Raw genomic sequence first — 24,605 nt, forward strand, 5'->3', positions numbered from 1 at the left:
ATTATATGTGTCAACTAAGGAAAATGCATGAAACTATTTTTTTTATTTGGAAACTTATGCCCATTTAAGTCCTAAATGTTGTACAAACCTCGTTTTTTATTTGTTTCACTCAATATATGTTCTAGGGTAAATTGCTGAAACCATCCGTGAAGTTTCTTATCATTATTGAAAGTCGAAACCTCTCCTGAAGTTTGATAATTGCAATTAACTCCCTTGAATTTTTGACATGGAGGCACAATAATGTTCCAAATACCCACGCAATTACTATTGGTGATGGTTTTTATTAAAAAAAATACAAACTTTATAAATAATAAAAAATATAAAATTTAAAGTTGTAACTTTACATTTGAGCTATTGATATGAAAGGCAAATTTAAAAAATAAATCAATTTTATTAAAGAGATTGAAAGGGGGTGGAGACTCTGGACAAGTGATTCATGTGAAGAGAAAATAGGAAAACATACATTTGAGCCAAAAGTAATTGTATGGGTATTTTTTAACATTTTATGCATTTTTTAAAAGATTTTAACAATGGGGATATATTTGCAACTATGCCAGAAAGTTCAGGAGAGGTAATTGTAATTACCAAATTTATAGAAGATTTTAGCAACAATCAGAAACTCCATGGGGGTTTCTGCAATTTACCCTATATTTTATCATTTAGGCTTGGTTTAGAAAGATTACAAATACAAATATATAGAGTGCAACATAACCTTGTATTTTGTATATAATTGTATTTGTACTCCTTCCTGACCGAGCCTTGAGAAAAAGAACAAAAAAAAAAATTATTGTGTGCTTTCTTTCTATTATTACAAATGAAACTTAGCCTCTTAGAATTTAGAATCATGTCGACTAAGATATGAATAGAAATAAAGATGAAAAAATATTGGAAAATTTTGCACAGATCTTATTCCATATATATCTCTTTCCGTAATGGTAAGTAAAAATTTAAAAGTGCCCTTAAAATTTTAATGCCAAAGAACAAATATATAACAAGAAACAAAGGGGCCACTTGATAAAACTTACCAATGGAGGGCTGGCTCTTTGGTGTATTGGCTAGTTTGTTCCAGTTTGAACGTACAGCACTTTGGGGGTAAAGGGGTGAAAGGGGGAAATTACTAATGGTGCAGGGCACTGAATACCCAAAAAGAAAAAAGAATTACTTATTTGTGTAGGCTCGGTATAGAAAGACTGTAAATAAAAATATATAAGTCACACGTTGTGGGGGGTTGGTTTGAATTCGTAATACTTAATAAATGTTTTTTATGTTATAAAAAGATATTCAATGTAAATATAAAAATGTTGGGTGCAAAAACTTGTAAAATTTGTATTTAAATTAGCCCTCCACAACGTCTCACACTATATTATTGCCGTGTATTAAGAATATCTCTCATAATATATCATAAATGATGATATCATCATCCGGAAATGTTTTCAATATACCGTAAAAATATACTTTGGGACGCTCTGAGGGGCAATCTTGTGGGGGAGTGATTTGATCTCTAAGTGTTACTGTGTGCAAGAATAAAATACTGGAGCGCGCCATTTGAAGAGGGCTCGTAGAGTGAGTATGAGAGTGGGCTTTTGGTTTTGCGAATCAGGTTTGATAATCGTAAGTCATTTTTTGCGGCTCTCCGTGTAAAGCTTCTTTTAGTAGCTTTTTTGTTTTTCAAAGCAGATGAAGGAAAGCAAATCCCTTCGATTAGCTTTTCGCCTTTTCTAAAGCAACTGAGCGAAGGTTAAGTCGTTCAGTTCAGACGATTGGACTCACATTGATTTACGGTTACCTACTACCAATTGTGTTCAAAATCGTCAGCTTCGCTTCCGTACTCCGAGTCCGTAGGGACATTTTAGGAATATAAAATTTGAAGGAAAATAAAAGCTAAGGGCCGAAGGCTAATAACAATAAATCAATAATATACCTATGATAAATTAAAATAAAATTAATAATAAATAAAATCTATAAAAAGGCGGGATTCCTTCAGTTCAGGTTAAAGAGACGAGTCACCGGCCATCGCCAAGTAGAGAAGCAAGGATCGTGCTCATCCACTCGTCTTTCCTTCTCACCTTCTTTATGCGATTCTCTCGCATTTCGAGCCCGTGGATCCGTCTCACCTGCTGCAGGGGGGAGGGGGAGAATTCGTGTCTCTTCCATTGAACCCTTGTGTCGGTGAACTCCCACCACTCCGATCTCCTTCGACCAACTAAAGAGAGTAATTCCACCAGATCTGCATTGCAGTCCAAGTGAAAAATCCTGCATTTTACGGTGATTTTGGATTGAGTGCATTGAAGGATGCCACTACCTATTTCTTTCACTTAGATCGAGAAGATAGGTCTCTAACCGGTGATCATTTCCTTGAAGCTCATGATGATCGTAGGGTGTCGGTGTTTGATCGCTGCAGGTAGGTTTGTAAGCAGCTTGCATTTCTATTTTGTTTTGGTCTGCTCGGGAGAACCATATATTTGAAATTCAGATTCCGAAGGAGAAAGAGGATAAATTGACAGGTTTTTTGTTTTGTTTAATTTTAACGGTGTTTCTGGATGGATCTGCACCTTGACCTTCGAAAAATTGGTGGTCAAGATAAAATTTAAATAGACTAGACGTAAGGAGAGGCAGTGATTTACACATCGGTCACAGATTTCTCATTTCTTTACCCTTTTCTTTGGTACATCTCACCTCATTTAGGGTCAGTTGGTTGTATCTGGAACAATTAGGGATATTTGAAGTGGAGTGAGAAGCGGTTGCCATTTTCTCAACTTGAAAAGATGATCCTTATTCCCCTGCGGTAGCAGCAGCATTTTCTCGTTTTTTCTTTTCAAGTTCAGTGAGTGTTTCCCCACCCTATCGTCATGTGGTATCTGTGAGCTTCAACAGAAGTGTTCGAGATGGAGATATCATAAATTTATGCAATTTTGTCTTAGAATTTTCAGAAGTGGTTTCAAAGACCAACCAATTGTCAAGGAATCTTGGGTAGCTGGGAAGTTTGAGCCTTGAGATTTGATAGGTCTCTTGGGATTTATCGTTTTGGGCTGGTGAGCAAGCAAGCAAGCTGTCCGTTTGTTCTTTGTTACTAACATGAAGCAATATGTGGGAATGACTTGCCTTGACAAGATGGTGTAGAACATAGCAGGATGTTAACCATCCAGTTACATATTGTTGACAGACCAAAATGGGTGTTTAGATGGGATGGGTTGTCACTCTCGGACAAAGAAAGCTCAAGTTCCTCCGGCTGATTTGTTTTGGTCGAGGACAGAAGGGGAAGAAATTCGCTCTGGACCACTAATTTCTGGTTATGGTCTTTAGAGGTTTTAGAGTTTCCTTTTGACCTTCTCTAATGCGTCTGTTGGAGGATTATTTATGACTTCCGGCCAGCCATTGCTTCCATCATCTTCTTGTGCTCCAGAAATTTTATATGTGGTGCTGCCTTCCCCTTTGAATATTGGCTCCTTAATCTGCCTGTTTCCCTCTGTTTGAAGCTGAAAGCCACTCTTTATTTCTAAAGGGAGACCATACCATCTCTCTTGGAGGTAGAGATTGTTGCCAGAAGTCTCTTGACCACTCTGATTCTTTTGTTACAATAGAAAGGTTCCAGTCTTCTGACTCAGTTTTTTCAATTGTTTTTGTTGGAATGCACTGCACAAGGACAGTTGGTATCCTGGGGTATTATGGAATTGCAGCATAATTCTACAATGATTGAAACTTCTGGAGCATCTTTGGTGCAAGACAAGTCTAACAAATCTCAGCGGATCCGCCATAGAAGTTTGCAATTGGAAGATAGTTTATTATCAGAGGATAATCCACGACTGATTTATATTAATGATCCAAGAAGGACAAATGATAGGTATGAATTCACAGGGAATGAGATCAGAACCAGCAAGTACACCATTATCACGTTCCTCCCCAAGAATTTATTCATTCAATTCCATCGAGTTGCTTACTTGTACTTCCTAGCTATCGCTGCTTTGAATCAACTCCCGCCTCTTGCTGTTTTTGGGAGAACAGTCTCTCTTTTTCCTCTCCTCTTTGTGCTTTGTGTCACAGCTATTAAAGATGGCTATGAAGATTGGCGAAGACACAGATCAGATAAGAAGGAGAACAACCGAGAAGCCCTAGTGCTTCAATCCAGTCAGTTTCGAATAAAGAAATGGAAAAAGATACGAGCTGGTGAGGTTGTAAAGATCATAGCAGATGAAACAATTCCTTGTGACATGGTTTTGTTGGGGACAAGTGATCCTAATGGAATAGCATACATCCAGACAATGAACCTGGATGGTGAATCAAACTTGAAGACACGGTATGCTCGGCAGGAAACAGCTTCAATGGTTTTTGAAGGGAAGATGATTTCAGGGCTTATCAGATGTGAACAGCCAAATAGAAATATTTATGAGTTTACAGGTAACATGGAATTCAATGAACAGAGGTTTCCCCTCAGCCAGTCAAACATCATTTTGCGTGGGTGCCAGCTGAAGAATACTGAATGGGTAATTGGTGCTGTTGTATATGCTGGACAGGAAACAAAAGCGATGTTGAACAGTGCAGCATCTCCTTCGAAAAGAAGTAAACTGGAAAGCTACATGAACAGGGAAACTCTATGGTTGTCAGTGTTTCTTTTTGTCATGTGTGCGGTAGTGGCACTTGGTATGGGGCTGTGGCTTGAACGGCACAGAGATCAACTAGATACTATGCCTTACTACAGGAAAAGATACTATACAAATGGACAGTATAATGGGAAAACATACAAATATTATGGGCTCATTATGGAGATATTTTTCTCGTTTTTGAGTTCTATTATTGTGTTTCAGATAATGATTCCAATATCTTTATACATTACCATGGAGTTGGTCCGGTTAGGACAGTCATATTTTATGATTGAAGATAAGCATATGTATGACAGTGGCACTGACTCAAGGTTTCAGTGTAGATCATTGAATATAAATGAGGATCTAGGCCAAATACGCTATGTCTTCTCAGATAAGACAGGGACACTGACTGAGAACAAAATGGAGTTCCGCAAAGCCAGTGTCTACGGGAAGAATTATGGGAACTCCTTGTGCAAAACTGATCATCCATTGCAAGAAGCAAATATTTCAGGTATGGCGTCTACTTTTCTTTGTGCTTGATTGGCCTATAACTATTTATTCTGAAAATTGAACATGTTCTAGTGCCAACCCTGTTATGTCATGGCACGCCTCCTAGTTAGATACTCAGGTTAGGACAACTTAATGATTATTGCACTGTTTAAACTTGGTAAGGTCTATTTCTATGGGAAAGATCACAAATGCCATAAGATACTCTGATCTCATTTGATTTGACTAGATTATCTGTGTACTCATGTTATGATTCATTTGTCAACCCAGAAGCCCACATTCCTTGGTTGAAACTGTGTAAAAAATACACAGCAATTTACGTATTTTCTAAGTTGGATATCCACATGTAATATGGCCATTTAGGGTCAAGTACCAGTTATTGTTCATTGCACAAGCAATTGATCTTGATTTGTTCATCGTGATTCTACTACATCCTAATTAATTCCATTTATACTAATATATCCTCACCCATAAACAAAAAGGTGTTTGACTGCTTTGACATAATTGGAGATTGATAAGAGGACTTGCATGCAGAATCTATTTGTATCAAATCCTGCAGATCTCTATGTTCTGATCCATGATTTTTCATGATATGTTGCAGCAGCAGCTGTAGGAAGGAGGTGGAAGCTTAAATCTGCAATCACCACTGATGCTGAACTTATGGAGTTTTTGCATCAAGACTTATCTCATGATGAAAGGATTGCTGCTCATGAGTTTTTTCTAACATTGGCTGCCTGTAATACTGTGATTCCAATACTTACCCGAAGTTCGTCTTCTAGTTGTACAATGACTGACTTGCATGAAGATGTAGAAGCTATTGACTATCAGGGGGAATCTCCTGATGAGCAAGCTCTAGTCTCTGCAGCCTCTGCTTATGGTTACACTCTCATCGAGCGTACATCAGGGCACATTGTGATTGATGTCAATGGTGAGAAACTAAGGTAAATAATCTAACTTTATGTTTCTTTTTCCTTTCTTTTTTTTCCTTTTTGGGGGAAGATAAGGTCTTTGCTTACCATTTCTACATAAAGTATTTCTTTTTCTCCTTTTTCACAGTCCATGCACTCATTGCTGTACATTTCAAAGGTAGAATACCTTCACAGCTCGAATAATGTTTGCAGTTACTGACATGCTTCCCCTTTCCCCCTTTTGATTACAACCATGGCAACAAACTATGCAATGGTGCAACATGTGCTTTTTACTAAAATTTGGAACTCTACAAACTGACATGGTTAAGTTGATAGCACCAATCCAGTTCTAAATACTTGGTCTTGCTTTTTTACCTATATCCAATGTGATATCTTTTCACATGATTAAAAAATAAAAACCTTCCTTGATGGATCTGTACACTTGTTCCTTTGTAACTTATCTGCTTCTATATTGAATTCAGGTTGGATGTATTGGGTCTACATGAGTTTGATAGCGTGCGCAAGAGAATGTCAGTTGTTATTAGATTTCCTAATAATGACGTAAAGGTTTTAGTAAAAGGTGCTGATAGCTCGATGTTCAGTATTCTAGCACAGGAGACTGAAGGAATTGGTCATGGAGAGCCCATGGGTTGTAATATCAGACTGGCAACACAGAGTCATTTGACTGAATATTCATCGCAAGGCTTACGCACGCTTGTAGTTGCTGCAAGGAATCTTTCTGGGGAAGAACTTGAGCAGTGGCAGTGCAGTTATGAGGAGGCAAGCACTTCATTGACCGAGAGATCAATAAAACTACGTCAAACAGCAGCCCTTATTGAATGCAATTTAAATCTTCTTGGGGCTACTGGAATTGAAGACAAACTGCAAGATGGTGTTCCAGAAACCATTGAGTCTCTTCGGCAAGCAGGAATCAAAGTCTGGGTTCTTACAGGCGATAAACAAGAGACTGCAATTTCAATTGGCCTCTCATGCAAACTCCTGACCCCAAATATGCATCAGATTATAATCAATGGTAATTCTGAGGACGAATGTAGAAATCTTTTGGTTGATGCTAAGAATAAGTATGGTGTGAAATCAGCAGATCACAGAAATAAAAATTTGAAAACCAAAAGGAATGCTGAGAGTGATTATCTTGAGATTCCTGAGACAAGGACTTCCAATGTGTCACATGCGGTGAAAGCGGCAGGCATGGCAAATGCTCCACTAGCACTAATAATTGATGGAAACAGTCTTGTTTACATCTTAGAGAAAGATTTGGAAAGAGATGTATGAACTCAAACCTTAATTTACAGATTGGCATTTTACAGTCGTGTTTATTGTCGAAAGTTGCTTATAAGCCTCAGACCACATATGGATCTTGGTTCTTGCATCTTCATGGATGCATGAATTTGGTGGTGCAAAATTGGGTTGGCTTAAAAACTTAGGAACTTACATCGGTTTATTCTTTTCAATCATTTTTTTTATACTTCTTATCTAGTCATTTTATGTGGTGTTGTATTTTCAACAGCTTTTTGACCTAGCAACTTCCTGTAAGGTTGTGCTTTGCTGTCGTGTTGCTCCTCTTCAGAAAGCTGGGATAGTTGATTTAATTAAGAGCCGTACTGATGACATGACACTGGCAATAGGCGATGGTCAGTTAACTATTTTGATCTGTTACTTTGTTGACTAGTCACATGTTTAACTGGCTAGACAAATGTTGAACTTAAGTTTTCAAGGATTTTTACTGAGCTGAATTGGATTTTGAGCATGGTTTTCTATGATTTATTGAACTTGATTTTTTAGATCCTCAGGGGATGGTTTTCTATGGAGTAAATAGTGTTTACAGCTGATGTTTACTATTCTAGTGTACTTGGATTTTTTAGCCAATGATTTGCTTTTTCTCTCATGATTGGTTTTATTGGGGATATCTGTCTTATCCATTCATATTTTTTCACTGATGACATTCATGTGACAGGGGCTAATGATGTTTCAATGATACAAATGGCGGATGTTGGAGTTGGAATAAGTGGTCAGGAAGGACGACAAGCAGTGATGGCATCAGACTTTGCTATGGGGCAGTTTCGGTTTCTGAAAAGATTGCTCCTTGTGCATGGACACTGGAACTATCAGCGTGTTGGTTACTTAGTGTTGTATAACTTCTACCGCAATGCTGTATTTGTATTGATGCTTTTCTGGTGAGTATGTTTATTCATGGCGATAAGGAAATTTTAGTTCCTTGGGTTACAATGGTGGAATGGTGTCTAAAATTTTATTTTGTTATTATCATTGAGCAGTTCTGTTTGGCTTTGTTTCTTAGATGTCTTTGGATTTAGAAACTTTCATCAGGGTTCAAAATTTTGACACAATATACTCCATATTGGGCATATCCATATTGTATTGGTGGGGTATTGATACTTGAAATAGAGGCCTTTTGGCCTTTTGACCCATTTCAAGGGGTAGGCAGCCCTAAAATATACCCGACTTTTTTTTTTTTTTTTTTTAAATTAAAAGTAAAGGGACTGGAGCTAGGTATAAAGTACTGATACACCCCTTACAGCATATCGGAGTGTATCAATATTTTGAACCTTGACCTTCATGAATGCTGAGCAGATCTTTTCCATTTTTTCGAATAGAAGGAATTGCTTGCCTGTCTAGAATGATCATCTACCCGAGTTCTTCCAGTTAGGCAAGTTGCTGCACAGCATGATTATTTTTTTCTGAATCAGTAAGACCACTATTTATGAATTTTAAAGTGTAAGATGAAGTAATATGGTGAAATAGCAAGATGGCTTGATGCATAGGCCAAACCCAGTCTTCATAGGAGACCATCCCAACAACATTATGTAGTCCCTTTATGTGAATGTCAGAGCCAATTTCTAACCCCAATAAATAAATAAATAAATGAAAAAGTGAATATGAAGCTTATATATTTATCAAAAAAAGGTGAATATGAAGCTTATTCCTGTCAATTCCAGTTCTGCTAAACCATCTACCAACTCATTAGCTTATTGCTGATCTAAGTGAATGAGATATTCACCTTAGGTACAGGTGCTTCAGCTCTTCTAGCAAAGTATAGCATCTCCCATGGTCTCTCATATTCACTGTTCATCTAATTGATTACAGTCTGTGGATTCCCATCCATTTCTAGCCTTTGGAAATGAAAAATGCATGAGTGCCAAACCTTTGTAACAAGGCCAGAATTTCTGCTTTTATAGCAGTCTCATGACCAACTCATACTGAGTAAATATGCATACATTTCCATATGAATATCTAAAAACTCAATTCTCCTGAATTCTCTGGATTTCCCATTGTGCATCCATCAATATAGCTTTGTAGCTCCATGGGAGATGGTGAGAAATGATTTAAGGGTCATCAATATGGTGCCCAACAAAGCAGAATGGTAGAACATGATTCATGTAGCCAACCCCATATAGTTGGTAAACAAGGCTTAGATGAGTTGAGTTGAGCTCCATGGGAAGGGACATCGGTTGGTGCAATGGTAAAATCTTGTGCTGATAAGCCTGAAAATACTTGGTTCAAGTATGAGAGTGGCCACTTTATACTAAAATGCCAAAGGTTAGGACTGTATCCAGTTGACCCCTCCTGAGACCTTGGATAGATGGAACCACCATTGGTTAATTGCCTATTTTATTTATCCATGAGAGAGAAAAGGGCGTCTTTTTTTTTGGGGGGGGGGGTCGTGCCAACTTACCAGTCATCCACTAGGACCTTGAGATGATGATACCATAAACTAGACAAGATGATGGATGTAATCTCATTTCCACCATGCATAAAACACGTACCGCTCTGAAGAACTTTCTGTTGATCAGGTGGCCAACAGTCTTACCTAAGTTACCTAGGGCTGCAAATGATATCTGCTTTTTTTTTTCTTGGAATCTGAATCCAAATCAAATCCAATTAAGGCAATTTAAATTTGATATGTTTATAATTTGGATAGAACATGGATCCACCTGATCCAATCTGATAATACAGTTAACCTGTATCTTTTATTTGAGTTGATTCTGGGGAGGTAGACTTGATAAGACCTAATCTGTCACAATTTTTTGCACCAAAATGGCTACATATAGTTAGGATAAGGCTTAGATGTTGGTGATACATTCTGATAATTTTTTTCTATAATTTACTAGTGGTATACAATATCTAAATCTGATTTCGGTTCAATATGGATTTGATGGATAATATTTGATTAGAGTTTGACAGTTAACAGATCAAATATGGGTTTAGGTATATCCAATTCAAATACAATCTATTTGCAGCCCTAAAGTCACCTCCATAAGGCCTCTTAGGAATGCTACCGTGAGTAAATCACATGCATACGCCACCCCCTTTTTTACAGTTTTTGTTGGTTTCAAAGGGAGTTTATGTTATAAGTTATCTGCTATGAGTTAATCGTACTTTTTTAAACTTATGAAATATGGAGTAGTTCCAAATAAAACAAAAAACTATGGTCATGGGTGTGCTGTTCTGGGTGGCTTTCCTTTTTATCTTTGATTGTTTAGTTTTGGGAGATTGGTTTTATAGTTTTTTTATTCAGTCTATGAGGTTATGTGGTTTTGCCCCTCAATCCTTCTACACCCATAAAATCTGGAAAAATGAAAATGGCTTTCTTTCATTGCAGGTATATATTATGCACAGCCTTTTCAACAACTTCTGCATTAACTGATTGGAGTAGTATGTTTTACTCTGTCATCTATACTTCTGTCCCTACAATCGTGGTTGGTATTTTGGACAAGGATCTAAGTCATAAGACACTTCTCCAGTATCCAAAGCTTTATGGTGCAGGGCATAGACAAGAAAGTTATAACCTGCACCTCTTCTGGATTACAATGATTGACACCCTGTGGCAAAGCCTTGTTCTATTCTATATACCTCTCTTCACTTACAAGGAGAGTTCAATTGATATATGGAGCATGGGCAGCCTGTGGACTATTGCAGTTGTTATCCTCGTGAACATTCATTTGGCAATGGACATACAACGCTGGGTATTGATTACTCATATTGCAACATGGGGTTCGATAGTCATTACATATGTTTGTATGGTGATATTGGATTCCATACCCATCTTTCCCAATTACTGGTCAGTCTCATTACTTGCATATTAATTTGTTTCTTCTAAACTAGGTTTTGCTATGCTAAATATTCTGTACTTTTGGCAGGACTATTTTCCATTTGGCTAGGTCAGCAACATATTGGCTCACCATCTTACTTATAATAATCCTAGCATTGCTCCCTCGCTTTATTTTCAAAGCTATACATCGGACATTTTGGCCTTCAGATATTCAGATTGCTAGAGAAGCTGAAATACTGAGGAAACGGCGTGGCGGTTTGGGGTCAAAATTGGGCCAAGGTTCAAGTTGACATGTATGCTGCTTTCCTACATAAATACTGGATTTTATATGGTTGGCCTCAAGATTGTCTGCCATGTCTGGTGGTGCTTATCATCAGGAGCTCCATGGTAAGTTGTGGTTTCTGTGGTATAAAATCAAATATCAAAAGCAGCAAAGATTAGTGAATGTGAATATCTGCATACCATTTTATAGTTTTTATATTGCCAATTCATTTTAGAAGTATAATATTTAGGAGGGAGAGATTGAGGATGCTACAATTGGAAAACTTCATGAAATTTCTATTAGACTAAATGAGTTGTATAAGATAGGATGTTCAGCAGTCAAATAATGAAAGGTTACATGAGTAGTCAAATTTGAATTTTAAGATGGGATGGTGGCAACACATGGGTGGGGGAGTGGTGCTTTTGTCTATTGTGGGAGGTAAGCATGTCTTTGGATTCGAAGCTGAGTCAGTCCATTCATATGGTCTAATAGTCCAGATAAAACAGGTAGGTGGCATGTTGAACTATTCATCTGGATCTGGTCCTTCCTATAGAAGGTTGTTGTGTTGTGCCAGATGGAGAAGGCCATTTCTGTCGTCTTGATACAAACTTATACCTGCTTCATACTCCATATGAATATGGGTACAGAAGCACCCTTGAACAACCCTCATAATACCTAGAAGATACTGGCAATATATTTCTGGTTTATTTGCCATCATTTGTGCTTCTGACCACTTAGTAATTTGTTTTTTTTTTTTTTTTTTGGTTGTACTCCTTTGAATTCCATGAACCTCAGTTTGAATTCTTGACAAATTGATTGGTGACAGAAAGCACGCATCATGGTGGTTGAACATTGACAACTGGGAACTGCTTAATAAATTGTTGTAAGAGGAGATATATGGGCATTTAAAGCCCGAGGAGGAGGATTCAGGATGGCACAGAATGGCATGAGACGTTTCCGGCCGAGAATGGAATACCATGACCCACCCCCTCAAGTTGGGTTAATTCGATCTATGAAACTAGCAAAGGTGGGTTTCAAAAGATATGACTGGGTTGAGAAATGGGAAACAAAACAATGTATAGGAAGTTTGTAGAAAGATGGATCATTCTTCACTTCTATCTGTAACAGAAATATGGATTTCAAGTCACCCAATTGATAGACCCCAATTGACACACGCCATCTAACATTGGTACATGTTGCGACGTAACAATGGTGATGATGGACCTGACATTCATGGATCTTGCTTCGATACACAAGTAAGCTGGTAAGAGGCACCAGCCCACGTCAACCATGAATTGTAAAAAAGAGAATTTATTTTTCACTATACATGAACGTTTTCTTGCCCCTTTGTATATTTTTGTCTTAGCGAGAAAACATATTATATCGTCGTAACACCAGGCCACCATATACCTTAGTAGCCATTATAGGCTATTGACTTGGAAGTAGAATATGTAGTCAAAGCATCAGGCCGACAGCTTATTCTTTTTTTTTTCTTGTTGTTTAACAAATGGTGATCGCACTGAATGGTCTGAATAGAATGGAATGGTTATGTAGCAAAAGCGTTATGACAAACTGTAGCAAATTATAGGTCGACCGCTTAGTCTCGACAAATTATAGGTCTAGAACGCAGTGTATTCTCTATTATTTTTGGCTCTATACCTACATGTGCACGCACTCCAGGGTTCAATAATTTTTGGCTCTAGACCTATAATGTTTTTAAAGCATTTCTTAGCAAATGCGCAGAACGCTTTGTTGACTATTTTATTTTTCACAGGCCAATAGAACCCTACATGTGCATGCCAAGTATAGCAATTAGGAAGCTAGAGCATGAATTTATTGCCACCAAATTGAAGAAACTTGCAAAATTCAGATTGCTTTAAGAGTGCACTTAATGCAAAAAAAAAACCAATATAGCTTTTTATTTATTAAATTTAATTAAAATATATAAGTGGATGCCAATATAAAAACATGTAAGAAATAAATATTTTAATAAGTTAAGTTGATTTGTTGGATTCTTTTGGCTGACACCAGAACCTTGACCGATCAGAATACCCAGTGAATTTTGATGAATACTAGTTTCTTGGTTATCAGCTTTTCTGGCATCGTGCCTCTAATATATTTACCATTTGTCTGTATGGTTCATATAACGAGGATTTCTTGTCTTACACGTATAAACAAGAACTGGAACTGAAAGATAAGGTCCACCATGTAATTTTGATGTATGCGGTAGCAAAAGCGGGGTAACGAGCTGCAGAATATTTTATTGATTGTTTTGAAGAGTTATTGATCTATTTTTAAGATTTATTTAGGTTTCCCTTCTACATTCACGCCTTCTCCACCGTGTTTATCTATGAAAAAACATAAAAAAGTATAACTTGGATTGCCCCTCTTAAAAAAGTTGCCTATAAGCATTTCCATGAATCAAATAATTTGCAATTTGGTCCACTAAAAGTCTAAAACAACGAAAGCTTCAACACGAACTCAACCCGACGCAAATATTCACCATCCAGCGTCAACCAAAAAGCAACATTAGCAAATTTCTACATGAAGGTTTTCAAATTTGTTTCTTGACACGAAGTGATGGCAATTTTGTCAGATTTTTTGGCTACCTGACCTGTTCCAACCCTAGTAAGACCCTTTATCAATGAGATGTTTTTTGAATTTTAGATTAAAACCTGAGTTAGGGTTTGGTCCTTCAAGTACCTGATTATAAACATGCATATATTATTATGAGAAAACCTACGATACCCATGAAACATGATATTGGAAGAGCTTTGATAATAAAAAACACCATGAATTTTAACAAAAAGCATTTGATTCGTAACCAATTTTATGATACCAATGATTGATTACAAGTTTTTTTATACGAGTTTTTACCAAGGTTCAGCACTTAGCTTTTATCAAATTGCATTGATCATAGATGAACGGACTAAACATATTCAGGAAGAAGTCTCAAGATGTATGTTTGCTAATGACATTGTTTCGATTGATGAAATTAATGAGGGATTAAATGCAAAATTAAGCTTATACACAAATGCCTTAGAAAGAAGAGGTTTTAAAATAAGATTAAAATAGAATATATGACAAATTTAGAGATAATAGGAGTATAAATCAAGAAACTAAGGATTTCTTGTACCTTGGTTCAATAATTCATAACAAAAGAGAAATTGAAGATGTCACCCCAAAAACTAGAATAGGATGGATAAAATGGAGGGATACAACTGGTCTTTTATGTGATAAGCAAATACTACTTAAATAAAATGGAAAATCTATAAAATAGTTGTAAGGCCAACTAAACTGTAATGTAAGAGGCTGAGGGTTGGATAGTCAACAAGCATGTCCAAAAGTGAATGTGACAAAAATGTGAATGCTAAGATGGATGAATAGAAAAAACTAGAAATGATAGGATCCATAGGAACCTAGGAGTAACTTCAGCAGGTGATAAAATGAGAGAGTAGACTAAAATAATTTGGACACATGCATAGAAGAACGACTAGTGCTGAAAGGAAAAACTAAAAAGGATAGGGGCTAGGAATCGTCTTCGAGGAGACAACTTATATGGTAAAGATTGACGAAATAAGCAACTGAGACGACCTGTACTGAAAGGACAACCAACACAAGAGGTTCTTAGATTCAATATTGATAGGAATGACTCCTCAAAATCTATAGAGATAAATTCAGAGGGATTGGAAATTTTAAATTCGGGGATTGGTAGGACATAACGGGCTTCGGGCTTTCCAATAAGGATTTTAGATCCATGTATAAATTCTTCTATTGGAAACTTACTGATAGAAAAGAAACTTATATTTAGGTTAATAGGTGCTACTATCCTGGCTGTGAAGCCTCAAATACAACTGCTGCAGTCAGCGCAGCAAAATAAATGTCAAAATTGAACGAGTTGAAGCCAACCTAGCGATACACCTCCCCCCAATAAATAATAAATAATAAATAAAAGAAGAAGAATATCGAACGAGTGAACGCTGACCAAGTGAATTCAAATAAAAATAGAGAAAACAGCAAGCACAAAAAAAGCCATGTTTCTTCCACTAGTTACAAGAGTTGATCTAACAAAAAGCCTCCATGCAGGAAAACAAACCGGAAAAAAGGTTGCATTATTTGAATAGCCTCTGTTTTTGGTTTTCTCACCACAAAGTTGCATTATTTAACTGGATCTGGCATCATGAATCATTGCCCTTCAGACTCAGGTTTCTCCAAGAACGTCTTCTTCAACCAATCAAATGGCTGTAAAAGCAAATATAAGAAAATTGATTAAAACACACTGATTACTGATTGAGGTCCAGTAAAGAGCAATATAATGGGCCTTGCCTTTCACGGAGACCTTAAACGACAAGAGGACAAAGCATGGGGGTTGCAAATAGATGAGGTTATGGGGGTGTTAAAACTTGTCATTTTATGCTTTAAGGGTTCTGTGATGGCTGAGCCCTTTATAGCATTTTCCATAGACTAACAGCACTGGACACCGAGTGTGGTGGCGGTAGATGCATAGGATACAATCAAGGTACCAAAGTTTCATGCTGTCAGATATAGAAGAATGGCATGTATATTGAGAGTGAATCCATAATATCATTCAAAATTGCGAGCAAGGTCAACAATCCCCATTCGTGTATCTTTTCTCTTGTACTTATTTTAAAATCCTAACAAAATTCCCGACAGTTATTAAAAAAGGTGAGGCTGGGGCTGCCGGGCATGAACCAATTGGCACAAAAGATTGAATTCAAGCAAGTTACCTTCAAGACTTAATAGACAGGAACAAGAATACAAATGCCGTGGAACACACTAAAGAGAATAGCCTCACCACAGCCAGAACAAGTCTCAGAGTATTTTGAAAAGTTCAGAAGTCTCAAGTAGGGGTGTCAATTGGATTGGATTTGGTCCAATCCGGTCCAGTACAATGTGAGTCCATTATAAATGGACCAGGTCCAATCCAATCCAATGAATGTTTTAGACCAATTTGGACCAGTCCAATTCAATGTCTGGACCGTCCAGTCTGTTCAAATTTATTTTGATTTAGATTGGTTTCAACCCAAACCCGGTCCATTGACACATATTCTTATCTTGTATCAATGGACCAGATATTAGCTTAATCCAACCCAATCCAATATAAACTTGTTACGGACGGACCAGGTCCAATCCAATCTAAAAAATATTTTGGACCGGATTGATCCAATCCAATATGTCTTGTTGGTCCGCCCAATCCGTCCAAATTGATTTTGGGCTGGACGGGGTCCAATCCAAAAACGGTCCATTGACACCCTTAGTCTCAAGACAATACATTGAATAGTGATTTTAAGTCTCAACTACTCAATAGGGAGCACCTCAAGTGAAATAAGCTTAAATACCGAGTCAGGTGTGTCAACCACACACTACTTACATACAAGTACTGACCCGAGTATTGAGTTCTGAATGAGAGCAAGGCAAAATGGAGAGAGAGTTAGAATAGCACTGCACACACACACACACAAAATCTCAGCAGCTTGTTCGAACATGAAAAGGAACTTATCAGTTTCAAGGAATCTGAGACTCAACTGGAAATTGTAGGCTGCAGGACTGCAAAACACATTAAAGAGAAAAACCTCAGCACAGTCAAAACAGGTCTGAGAGTGCTTTGGAAAAGTCCAAAACTTCCAAGACGATACATTGAATAGTGATTTTAAGTCTCAACTACTCAATAGAGGGGGCACTTAAAGTGAAACAAGCTTAAATACTGAGTTAGGTGTGAGTGTCAACCACGCCATTTACAAATAGTACAGATCCAAGAATTGAGTCAGGATCAAAGCAAAGGCAAAATGGAGAGAGTTGAGAATAGCAGTGGGAAAAAAAACTCTGAGCTGCTAGTTCAAACGTGAAAAGGAACTTATCAGTTACAAAACACACCAAGGAGAATAACTTCAGCACAGCCAGAACAAGTTTCAGTTGTCAAGGCGACACCTAGGTGATAAGGTGCCCTTGGGGGCTCGCCTTGCCCAGTGTCTTAAAAAAAACTTTTATATTCTTACTTTTTTTATGTCATAATTATAAAATGGGAAAATTCCCTATTACTATCTTGTACTTTGGGCATAGTGCCACTTTGGTCCCTGAACTTTAAAACGTGACAATTCAGTACCCGAACATTCAAAAATGACAATTTAATAACTACCGTTAACTAGCCGTTAAGTAGCATTTGAAAAGACACAAATTCCCTTCAAGTGTAATCTAATTTTCTTTATCAACCATCCAAACGTTGACAAAAATGAACAGTCCCAAATCCTTGACTCTATTCAAGAAAGTTGGGGTCACCAGAACGCCAACTGAGATGTGATCCCAACTTTCTTGAAAAGAAGAGAAAAGGACTTGAGAGTGTTCATTTTTTGTTAATGTTTGGATTGTTAATAAAGAAAATTAGATGACACTGGAAGTGCATTTGTATCTTTTCAAATGCCACTTAACGGCAGGTACTAGATTGGCACGTTTTGAAAGTTCGAGTACTGAATTGTCGCATTTTAAGTTTAGGGACCAAAGTGGCACTAGGCCCAAAATAATTGGGAATTTTCCCTTATAAAATAGACATTATTAAACTAAAATAATCATTTTGTGTGTTTATATATAACTTTTTTATTATTTTCTTATTTATTAGGATTTAAGCAACACAAACATTGCTAAATGCTGTATTGAACCATTAAAGACTTCGAACCTGAACCAATAAGTCATCAACGAAGGTCCATGGTTTATAAATGCTAAGTACCTTGTTCTTATGAAGTAGAAAGTGGGTTTCAACCCACTTGGATGTTATCTCCTCAAATGACCAATTACTGCATGTCTTAATCCATGACCAGATGATCTTTTTGCAAACAAGAAATCCTTTTTTTTTTAATAATTGAACAAGAAATCCTTTTAGACTTTTGTTTATACGCCACCCTACAGATTGGAATAGCAACGAGTTTGGCAATGGATCAAAAATATTGCCCATGTTACAAATGAGGCGTGGTGTATTGTGAGAGATCCCAATCAACTGGTTAATAGTGATAAAAAAATGGGTGGATCTCATAAATCATTTTAATCTTCTTGCCCTAGAAAAGGTAACAAGTTCACCTAGATAAATAAAACTGTCCAATAAATAGAGTGCTTACAAATGATATTTGGAGAAACAAGCATCTGGATGCCATGCTTGAGACTCTTCCTTTCTTGGCATCGTACCCTACTCCTCTCATTCTCCAAAACTTGTTGGGAACAAAAATGAGCCCCAAACCTTTTAGGTTTGAAGCCATGTGGTGTACTGACCTTAGAGAAACTAACATCCTCTGCACCGGACCAATAGCAATCTCCCATGCCAGCCTGTCCTTCACCATTTCAAAGTAAAGTGATTTTTTCTAGATGGTGTGGAAGATTGCTATTGGTTGGTGCAGAAAACCAAGGGCACAGAGGATGAGTTAAAACAAGGAATAATTTGGTCAAAAAAATGATTGGAATAGAAACAAATTCGGTAACATTAATAAAAAGAAGAAAGAGAACTTGGAAACCAAAACTAATACTCAAGATCTAATAAGAAGTGGCCCTCCATAGCTCAATAATATTCGTATGAAGGATGAGATTCATAAGGCTCAAAAATCAAGATTGAAATGGGTCCAACTTGGTGACAAAAATAATAAATGCTCCCATCTCTTAACAATGATATGGAGAAATAAAAAGGAAATAATTAAAATAAAAAATTATGTGGGGGATTGGATTTACGAATGAAGGTACTGATGGTAGAAATCAGTTAATCGAAACTCTTGACACATGCATCTCTGAGGAACAAAATTCTAAGTTGGGGAAGGATGTTACATAAACGGAAATTTAGGAGGCTCTTAACTCCATGCATGATTTGAAGGCATTGGGCCCTGAAAGACCCGACATCCTTCTCTTTAAGAAATACTGGTCAATCATTGGAAATGATGTTGAAAGAGCAGTGGAGACCTATTTTCATTGGGTAAAATGACAAGGGCGATTAATAATACTTTTGTTGCTCTAATCCCAAAAATCCCAATCTGAAAAAGGCTGAAAATTTCAAGCCCATCAGCTTATGCAATTTTATTTGTAAAATGAGTGTCGAAATTTTGGTACATAGACTCAAGCCTTTGTTAAATAACATTATTTCTCCTTACTAAAGTGCTTTCAACCCAAATAGACAAATGATGGACAACATCATAATTACACATGAAATCTGCAATTCAATGAAAAAGAAAAAAAGAATTATCTCTTGTAATTTATACAGAAAAATCCTATGATAGACTTAAAAAGTTGTTTACTAAGAAAACCCTTGAAAATCGTAGTTTCAATTAGAGATGGATGAAGTGGGGTATGGAGTGTATTACATCAGTTTCATACCAAGTTCTAGCAAATGGGTCTCCATTTGGTAATATTCTATACTCTCAGAGGCATTACAGGGAGATCCATTGTACCCTAAAACTTTTGTTCTATGTAGTGAGGCACTAACAAAGCATATGGTTAGAGAAGCAAATGGTGTTAAGAGCGTATTGGCTGTAAAATTGCCAAGAGATGCCCAAAATTCCAATTCTTTCAATTTGTTGATGACTGCTTGATCATTGCTAAGGCAATTTGCCCAGCTATTGGCAAAAATAAAAGAAAATCTAAAAAAATACGCAAAAGCCTCGGGTTATTGCACACAACTTTTAAGAGCCATCTTTAAACTGCTCATAAAATATTCATGGAAAACATCACAAATTATTGGTAAAGATTCTTAAAATCCTAATTGACTCAAAAACGTGATGTCTATTCGGGAGCACCTATTATTGAGAAAAGGGTAAATAAAGAAACTCAGACTCGTGGAGGAGAAAAATGCAAAATAGATTGTGCGGCTGGAAGCAAAAAACTCTCTTAACGGCAGGGAGAATTACTCTTCTCAAGGCCACAAAGGGAATGATTCCCCAGTAAATTATGAGATCCTTCTTATTCCCCAAAAAATCCCTCTATAATTTGGATAAAATCCAAAGACAGGTTCCAGTTATTACATAATGACAAGCATTGGAGACCAAGATTCAAATACAAAAGTAACAGTCACAGGTTCCAGTTCTATGAATCAAAGAAACAGAGGGAATTGTTCCGCGAGCGGGGATCAGTGAAGGCGTACCGGGATTTACGTCTATTTTTTTTAATTCTTGACTATGAAATTGTAATGTTCCGGATGAACATCAGAAAAAAAAAATTAAATAAATAACAGATTATTAACGCAGAACAGTCAGGATCCGTGAACAGATTGCCAAAATCGATTAAAAGAAAAAGATTGGAATTGAATTGTATAAAAAAAAAATCAAGCTGAAAAAGAAAACCTGGATGAGCCAAAGAGCTCCGGTGGTTACTGCGACGCCCCACATCGCCACGGCTTGAATATCAGTCGATTGAGGGCGAAGTCCAGGTCGAAGGAACTTGAATAGACCCGATCCTGCTGCAGATCCAACTGCCATTTCACTTCCGCTATCGAAAGAAGGTTCTGTTTTCTTATTTTATGTATCACAGAAACCCTAGCAAAAAAAAAAATTCGTATCGTTTTCAGAATTCAGAGATACCAAACCAAAAGCCTTTCTCTCCCTGGGATCGGTAAAAACGAGAAACAATTTACGGTCGCAGCAAAACCAAACAAAATAAATAAAGGAATAATTCCCCTAATCTGGTCAAAGGGTAGCCTACCCACCCACAAAACGCTCTCAACACTGTCCCGTACTTATTGGGGAGATGTTCCTGATGTACGGTTGTAATGGCTAGTTGAACATTATTGACACCGCGTGTTGGTAGTGGTAGCTCGTTCCAACTCCTGGTCAAGCAGAAGTTTTCCTACGCAGCCTGCCATTTCATGCCACGCGGAGGGATGATGTAAGAAAATCTTTGGTGAATGTAGAGATGTTTACGGTCCGGACCCAAACCCAAAAATTACGGCATGAAAATTTTGAAGACCAGATCAAACAGTTGTGATCAGACTGCTATTAAAAAAACTCAGGTTTTTAATATGGGGGATGTTTGAAAGCGTGGCCGTTTTTCTCAAAAACGGTGCCACGTTGAATCCACATAGACAATTCAACAAACACTTACATGCATAATGGTTTGGTTCAAGCATCTTTTGTTTTTTGAAAAACGTTGAAAAACGGGCATGTCTCGTAAATCAAGACCCAACTGTTGCATGAAACGTTAAATTTGGCGTTTCATGCTTGGATGAACCATTGCCTCCGATGGTTGATTGAAATGGTAAATAGGTAACAGAAACACTCTCAAACGGGCATGTCTCGTAAATCAAAACCCAATTATACACGTATATAAAAAACGGTGATAAAAATCACACTGTCAAAGCGTTTTTTAAGAAAAACGAATCTAACAAGCATGAGCGTGTTTTTTTAATCAATCCCAAAAAAACACCCACACTTCCAAACACCGTCATGGTTTGGACTATTTTATTGAATTTATATATGTTTTATAATTTTGTTTACGGTTTCACAACTAAACTGTTTTTAAAATCCAACCACAGTTTGGTTCGGTCTGATTTAAAGGTGTGGACCATATAATAAACACAAAGAAAATCTATGATGCAGACAAGACCTATCTATGAATTTCGGCTAATACATTTATAATATGAGTTGATTGGTTAAGAAGTTTTCAGACATCATATTTTTTAATAAATTAATAACAGAATGGAAAATTTTTCCTGTACTTTAAATCGAATGCCAATTTAATACCTAAAATGAATAATCTAGTCCTCAACTTTCAATTTGCGATTATATAATACCCAGTGTTAACTCATTGTCAGTCAAAATACAAAAAGTCATAATTACTCATCTGCGGTTTTGAGCAATCCATGAATTCATCTTCGAAATGACAAAAATGAGGAACCACTGTTCACCAACTCTGTTACCTGAAATTCCAAAGAAACCAGTTCCGCCGGTGATGTCAAGCGAATGCGACACCGGAAAAGGTGAAACAGATGCTGAATGAAATGCCGGAAATTTGCCTATTTATAATCTCTAACCTGAAGAAAATTTTGGCTTATTATATGTAGATTGTCCTGTAAAGTTAGGGCTTCTGGTTTTCTGGTTGCGTGGAGGAAGAACAAAGCTTCAGAGGTACGTTCTTTTGCATTCTTCCTTAGAGCTTCAGATTGTTCTATAAAGTTGTACGCCTTTGGAGATATACATTACTTTGCATTCTTCCATTCCTTGATCAATAATTCAGACGATCAATATGAAGACTTTCTGTATAAACAGCCAAACCTTTTATAACAAACAACGAACAATCAAATCTGGGCTGGTACCGAGAGTTACTGGAGCTGAATCAGCCCGGTCTCTATCTTCCCAGCTGTAGATGCAAAAATCTCATCGATCACACGACAAAACTAAGAAGCCGCAGAAGAACAGGCGTTACCTAGATTGGGATTTTGCCTTGAGAGTGAAATCGATTGCTACAAAGAGAAACCTTGCCGAATTCGATTTATTCGACATGTGAACGAGTGATGAGGAGAGCGAACGCGAATTTATCAAATCTGAAAGGAGATCTGCTTCGAATAGAGAGGACAGTTGGGGTAGCTTCTTGTGCTGCTTCTAATTCCTCAAACAGATGAGGGAATCGACTTCAGCGGTGAAAACAGGGACGTGTTGCCATGCGAGATCATCATGGGTTCGGTCGCGGTGGTAATGGCGGTGATAGACGGCAGTTGTGTGAAGCCGAGAAAAGAGAGAGAGACCGACATTGAGACTGGCTGCGCTCCAATATGCCACTGCTGTGACGAGTTGCAGGTTGCAGCGGTGATGAAATGCCGCCGTCGCGTCTATTCGTTCGCAGGGAAGAAACGACAAATCAGGGGGTTTTCCAAGAAGAAGAAGAAAGAAGGAGAAGTGGAAAGAAGAAAGAGAGGGAGCGCGGGCGGGCGGAGAAACCGCCTCTGCCCGAAGTTGTAGCGGCGGTTACTGTTAAAAAAGAAACAGAGGGATCTGGAGGAGGAAGAAGAAGAAGAAAGAAAGAGATAGGGAGAGGAAGACCGACGATGGGGGTTGATTTGGATTTGCCGCCGCTGGTTTGTTGTCGAGAGTTCAAATTCGCCGGTGCTGCAACTCGCAGCGGCGATGACGAGAGGAGAAAGGGAGAGTGAATAGTATCCGCAAGGGCCTTGCAGTTGGGTGTCCCACCTTACAAAGCAGAAACGACACGCCCAATTGCTCCTTCAGTAACCAAGCCCACCTTATGCGGCATTGAATGAAGTTTTCTCTCTTCTCTCCTTTCAATTCAGGTTAAAGATATTAGAAAATGTTTAAACCGCACCTGATATCATATGACGGTTCTGATTGATGGTGAGTTAACGCCGGATATTGAATCATTCCAAATTCAAAGTTTAGGTACTAAATTATCATAAATTGACATCTGACCTAAAGTATAAAATATCTATCGATATTTTTTTTCTAATAGAATATATGAAAGTTGAAACAAATAACCTTCACTGACAACCTCATTTGTCTTATTGCTACACAAGATCTGTTGCGAACAAAAATACATGAACCTAGCTCTGTGCTATGGCTATGGCTACGCCACCAGTTACAAGTAAACACACCAGCCTTCAGATCCCATGTGTAAAAACATCGGTGTGTTCACCAATGTAACCGGGTTAGCACATTTGTCTTGGTACCAAATCACAGCTCACTTGTGCATCATTGAAACTTCGCCCATTTTATTTGTCATGTGTATAACTGACATGCCCATTTTAATATTAAAGAATTATAACTAGGGATAAACGTGGTCAAGGACAGGTTTAACACTTAAGGGTTATAATTTCATATTAAAATATATTATATATATAAAGAAGTACACTACAGTCCATTACAGAGTTCTAAAATAAATTATAACCCTCAGTAACCCCCCTCCCTATAAATCGCATCTTGCCCGTAGATTTGGCATCACCACATCAATCCACCGTCAGAATTCATCCCACCTGTATATTGTGAGATGGGCGAGATGGGCTGAATAGTCATTCTCCCAAATATATATTAATCAATCAATCACACACACACATATATATATATATAAGAGAGATTATTTTCAGTTTTTTGATAATACTTTAATTTTTAAAAAGATTGGTTCTTAAATCAAACCGAACCAATCCATCTGAAAGTTTAGGGGTCTAAGTGTCACTAAATCTAAAATACAGGGTGTCAGTCTACAATTTACCCAAAAAAATAAGAAGAAAAAAATCTAGGTGATTAGTAGCTGGTTAGCATCTCTGAACTCTG

General features: G+C 37.4%; 1 protein-coding gene and 2 long non-coding RNA genes across 13 annotated transcripts in view; 2 read left to right on the plus strand and 1 right to left on the minus strand.

Annotated features, from left to right (window-relative positions):
- The first annotated feature begins 1,992 nt into the window (after window positions 1–1,992).
- LOC148868001 (phospholipid-transporting ATPase 1-like) lies at window positions 1,993–12,738 on the plus strand. 2 transcript variants are annotated; one of them, XM_088973489.1, is made up of 8 exons: window positions 1,993–5,091; window positions 5,689–6,028; window positions 6,478–7,282; window positions 7,524–7,647; window positions 7,971–8,190; window positions 10,635–11,093; window positions 11,173–11,471; window positions 12,173–12,738. In XM_088973489.1, exons 1-7 carry the CDS (start codon window positions 3,666–3,668, stop codon window positions 11,372–11,374), a joined length of 3,576 nt encoding a protein of 1,191 aa, XP_088829615.1. In that variant the 5' UTR covers window positions 1,993–3,665; the 3' UTR covers window positions 11,375–11,471; window positions 12,173–12,738. The 2 variants fall into 2 exon arrangements, with proteins under 2 accessions (XP_088829615.1, XP_088829617.1); XM_088973491.1 differs by having other exon boundaries at window positions 1,999–5,091; window positions 5,692–6,028.
- A 2,573-nt stretch (window positions 12,739–15,311) lies between these two features.
- LOC148868002 (uncharacterized) lies at window positions 15,312–22,890 on the minus strand. 7 transcript variants are annotated; one of them, XR_016108075.1, is made up of 5 exons: window positions 22,750–22,890; window positions 22,358–22,580; window positions 21,035–22,243; window positions 20,673–20,864; window positions 15,312–15,588 (listed from the first exon to the last, which is right to left on the minus strand). It is a non-coding gene; the product is annotated as an uncharacterized LOC148868002 (long non-coding RNA). The 7 variants fall into 7 exon arrangements; XR_016108074.1 differs by having other exon boundaries at window positions 21,035–21,183; window positions 22,244–22,580; XR_016108077.1 differs by having other exon boundaries at window positions 22,358–22,543; window positions 22,750–22,885.
- The window catches only part of LOC148868003 (uncharacterized), a 36,746-nt gene continuing 34,215 nt past the window's right edge, over window positions 22,075–24,605 (plus strand). For 2 of the 4 annotated variants that reach the window (XR_016108072.1, XR_016108071.1), the window contains exons 1-2: window positions 22,137–22,303; window positions 22,388–22,451. This is a non-coding gene — a long non-coding RNA (uncharacterized LOC148868003). Of the gene's footprint in view, window positions 22,304–22,387; window positions 22,452–22,592; window positions 23,736–24,605 lie in introns of those variants that run through there. The other 2 variants (XR_016108070.1, XR_016108069.1) reach the window with 2 other exon arrangements.

Source organism: Nelumbo lutea, chromosome 2, assembly GCF_056320005.1.
Source record: "Nelumbo lutea isolate HS-2025 chromosome 2, American lotus-T2T, whole genome shotgun sequence".
Taxonomy (NCBI): Eukaryota; Viridiplantae; Streptophyta; class Magnoliopsida; order Proteales; family Nelumbonaceae; genus Nelumbo; species Nelumbo lutea.

Coding starts and splice junctions, on each gene's coding strand:
- LOC148868001 (XM_088973489.1), top strand. CDS start 3,666: ATGGAATTGCAGCATAATTCTACAATGATTGAAACTTCTGGAGCATCT. Junction 6,029..6,477: donor GTCAATGGTGAGAAACTAAG/GTAAATAATCTA, acceptor TATTGAATTCAG/GTTGGATGTATTGGGTCTAC. Junction 11,094..11,172: donor CCCATCTTTCCCAATTACTG/GTCAGTCTCATT, acceptor TACTTTTGGCAG/GACTATTTTCCATTTGGCTA.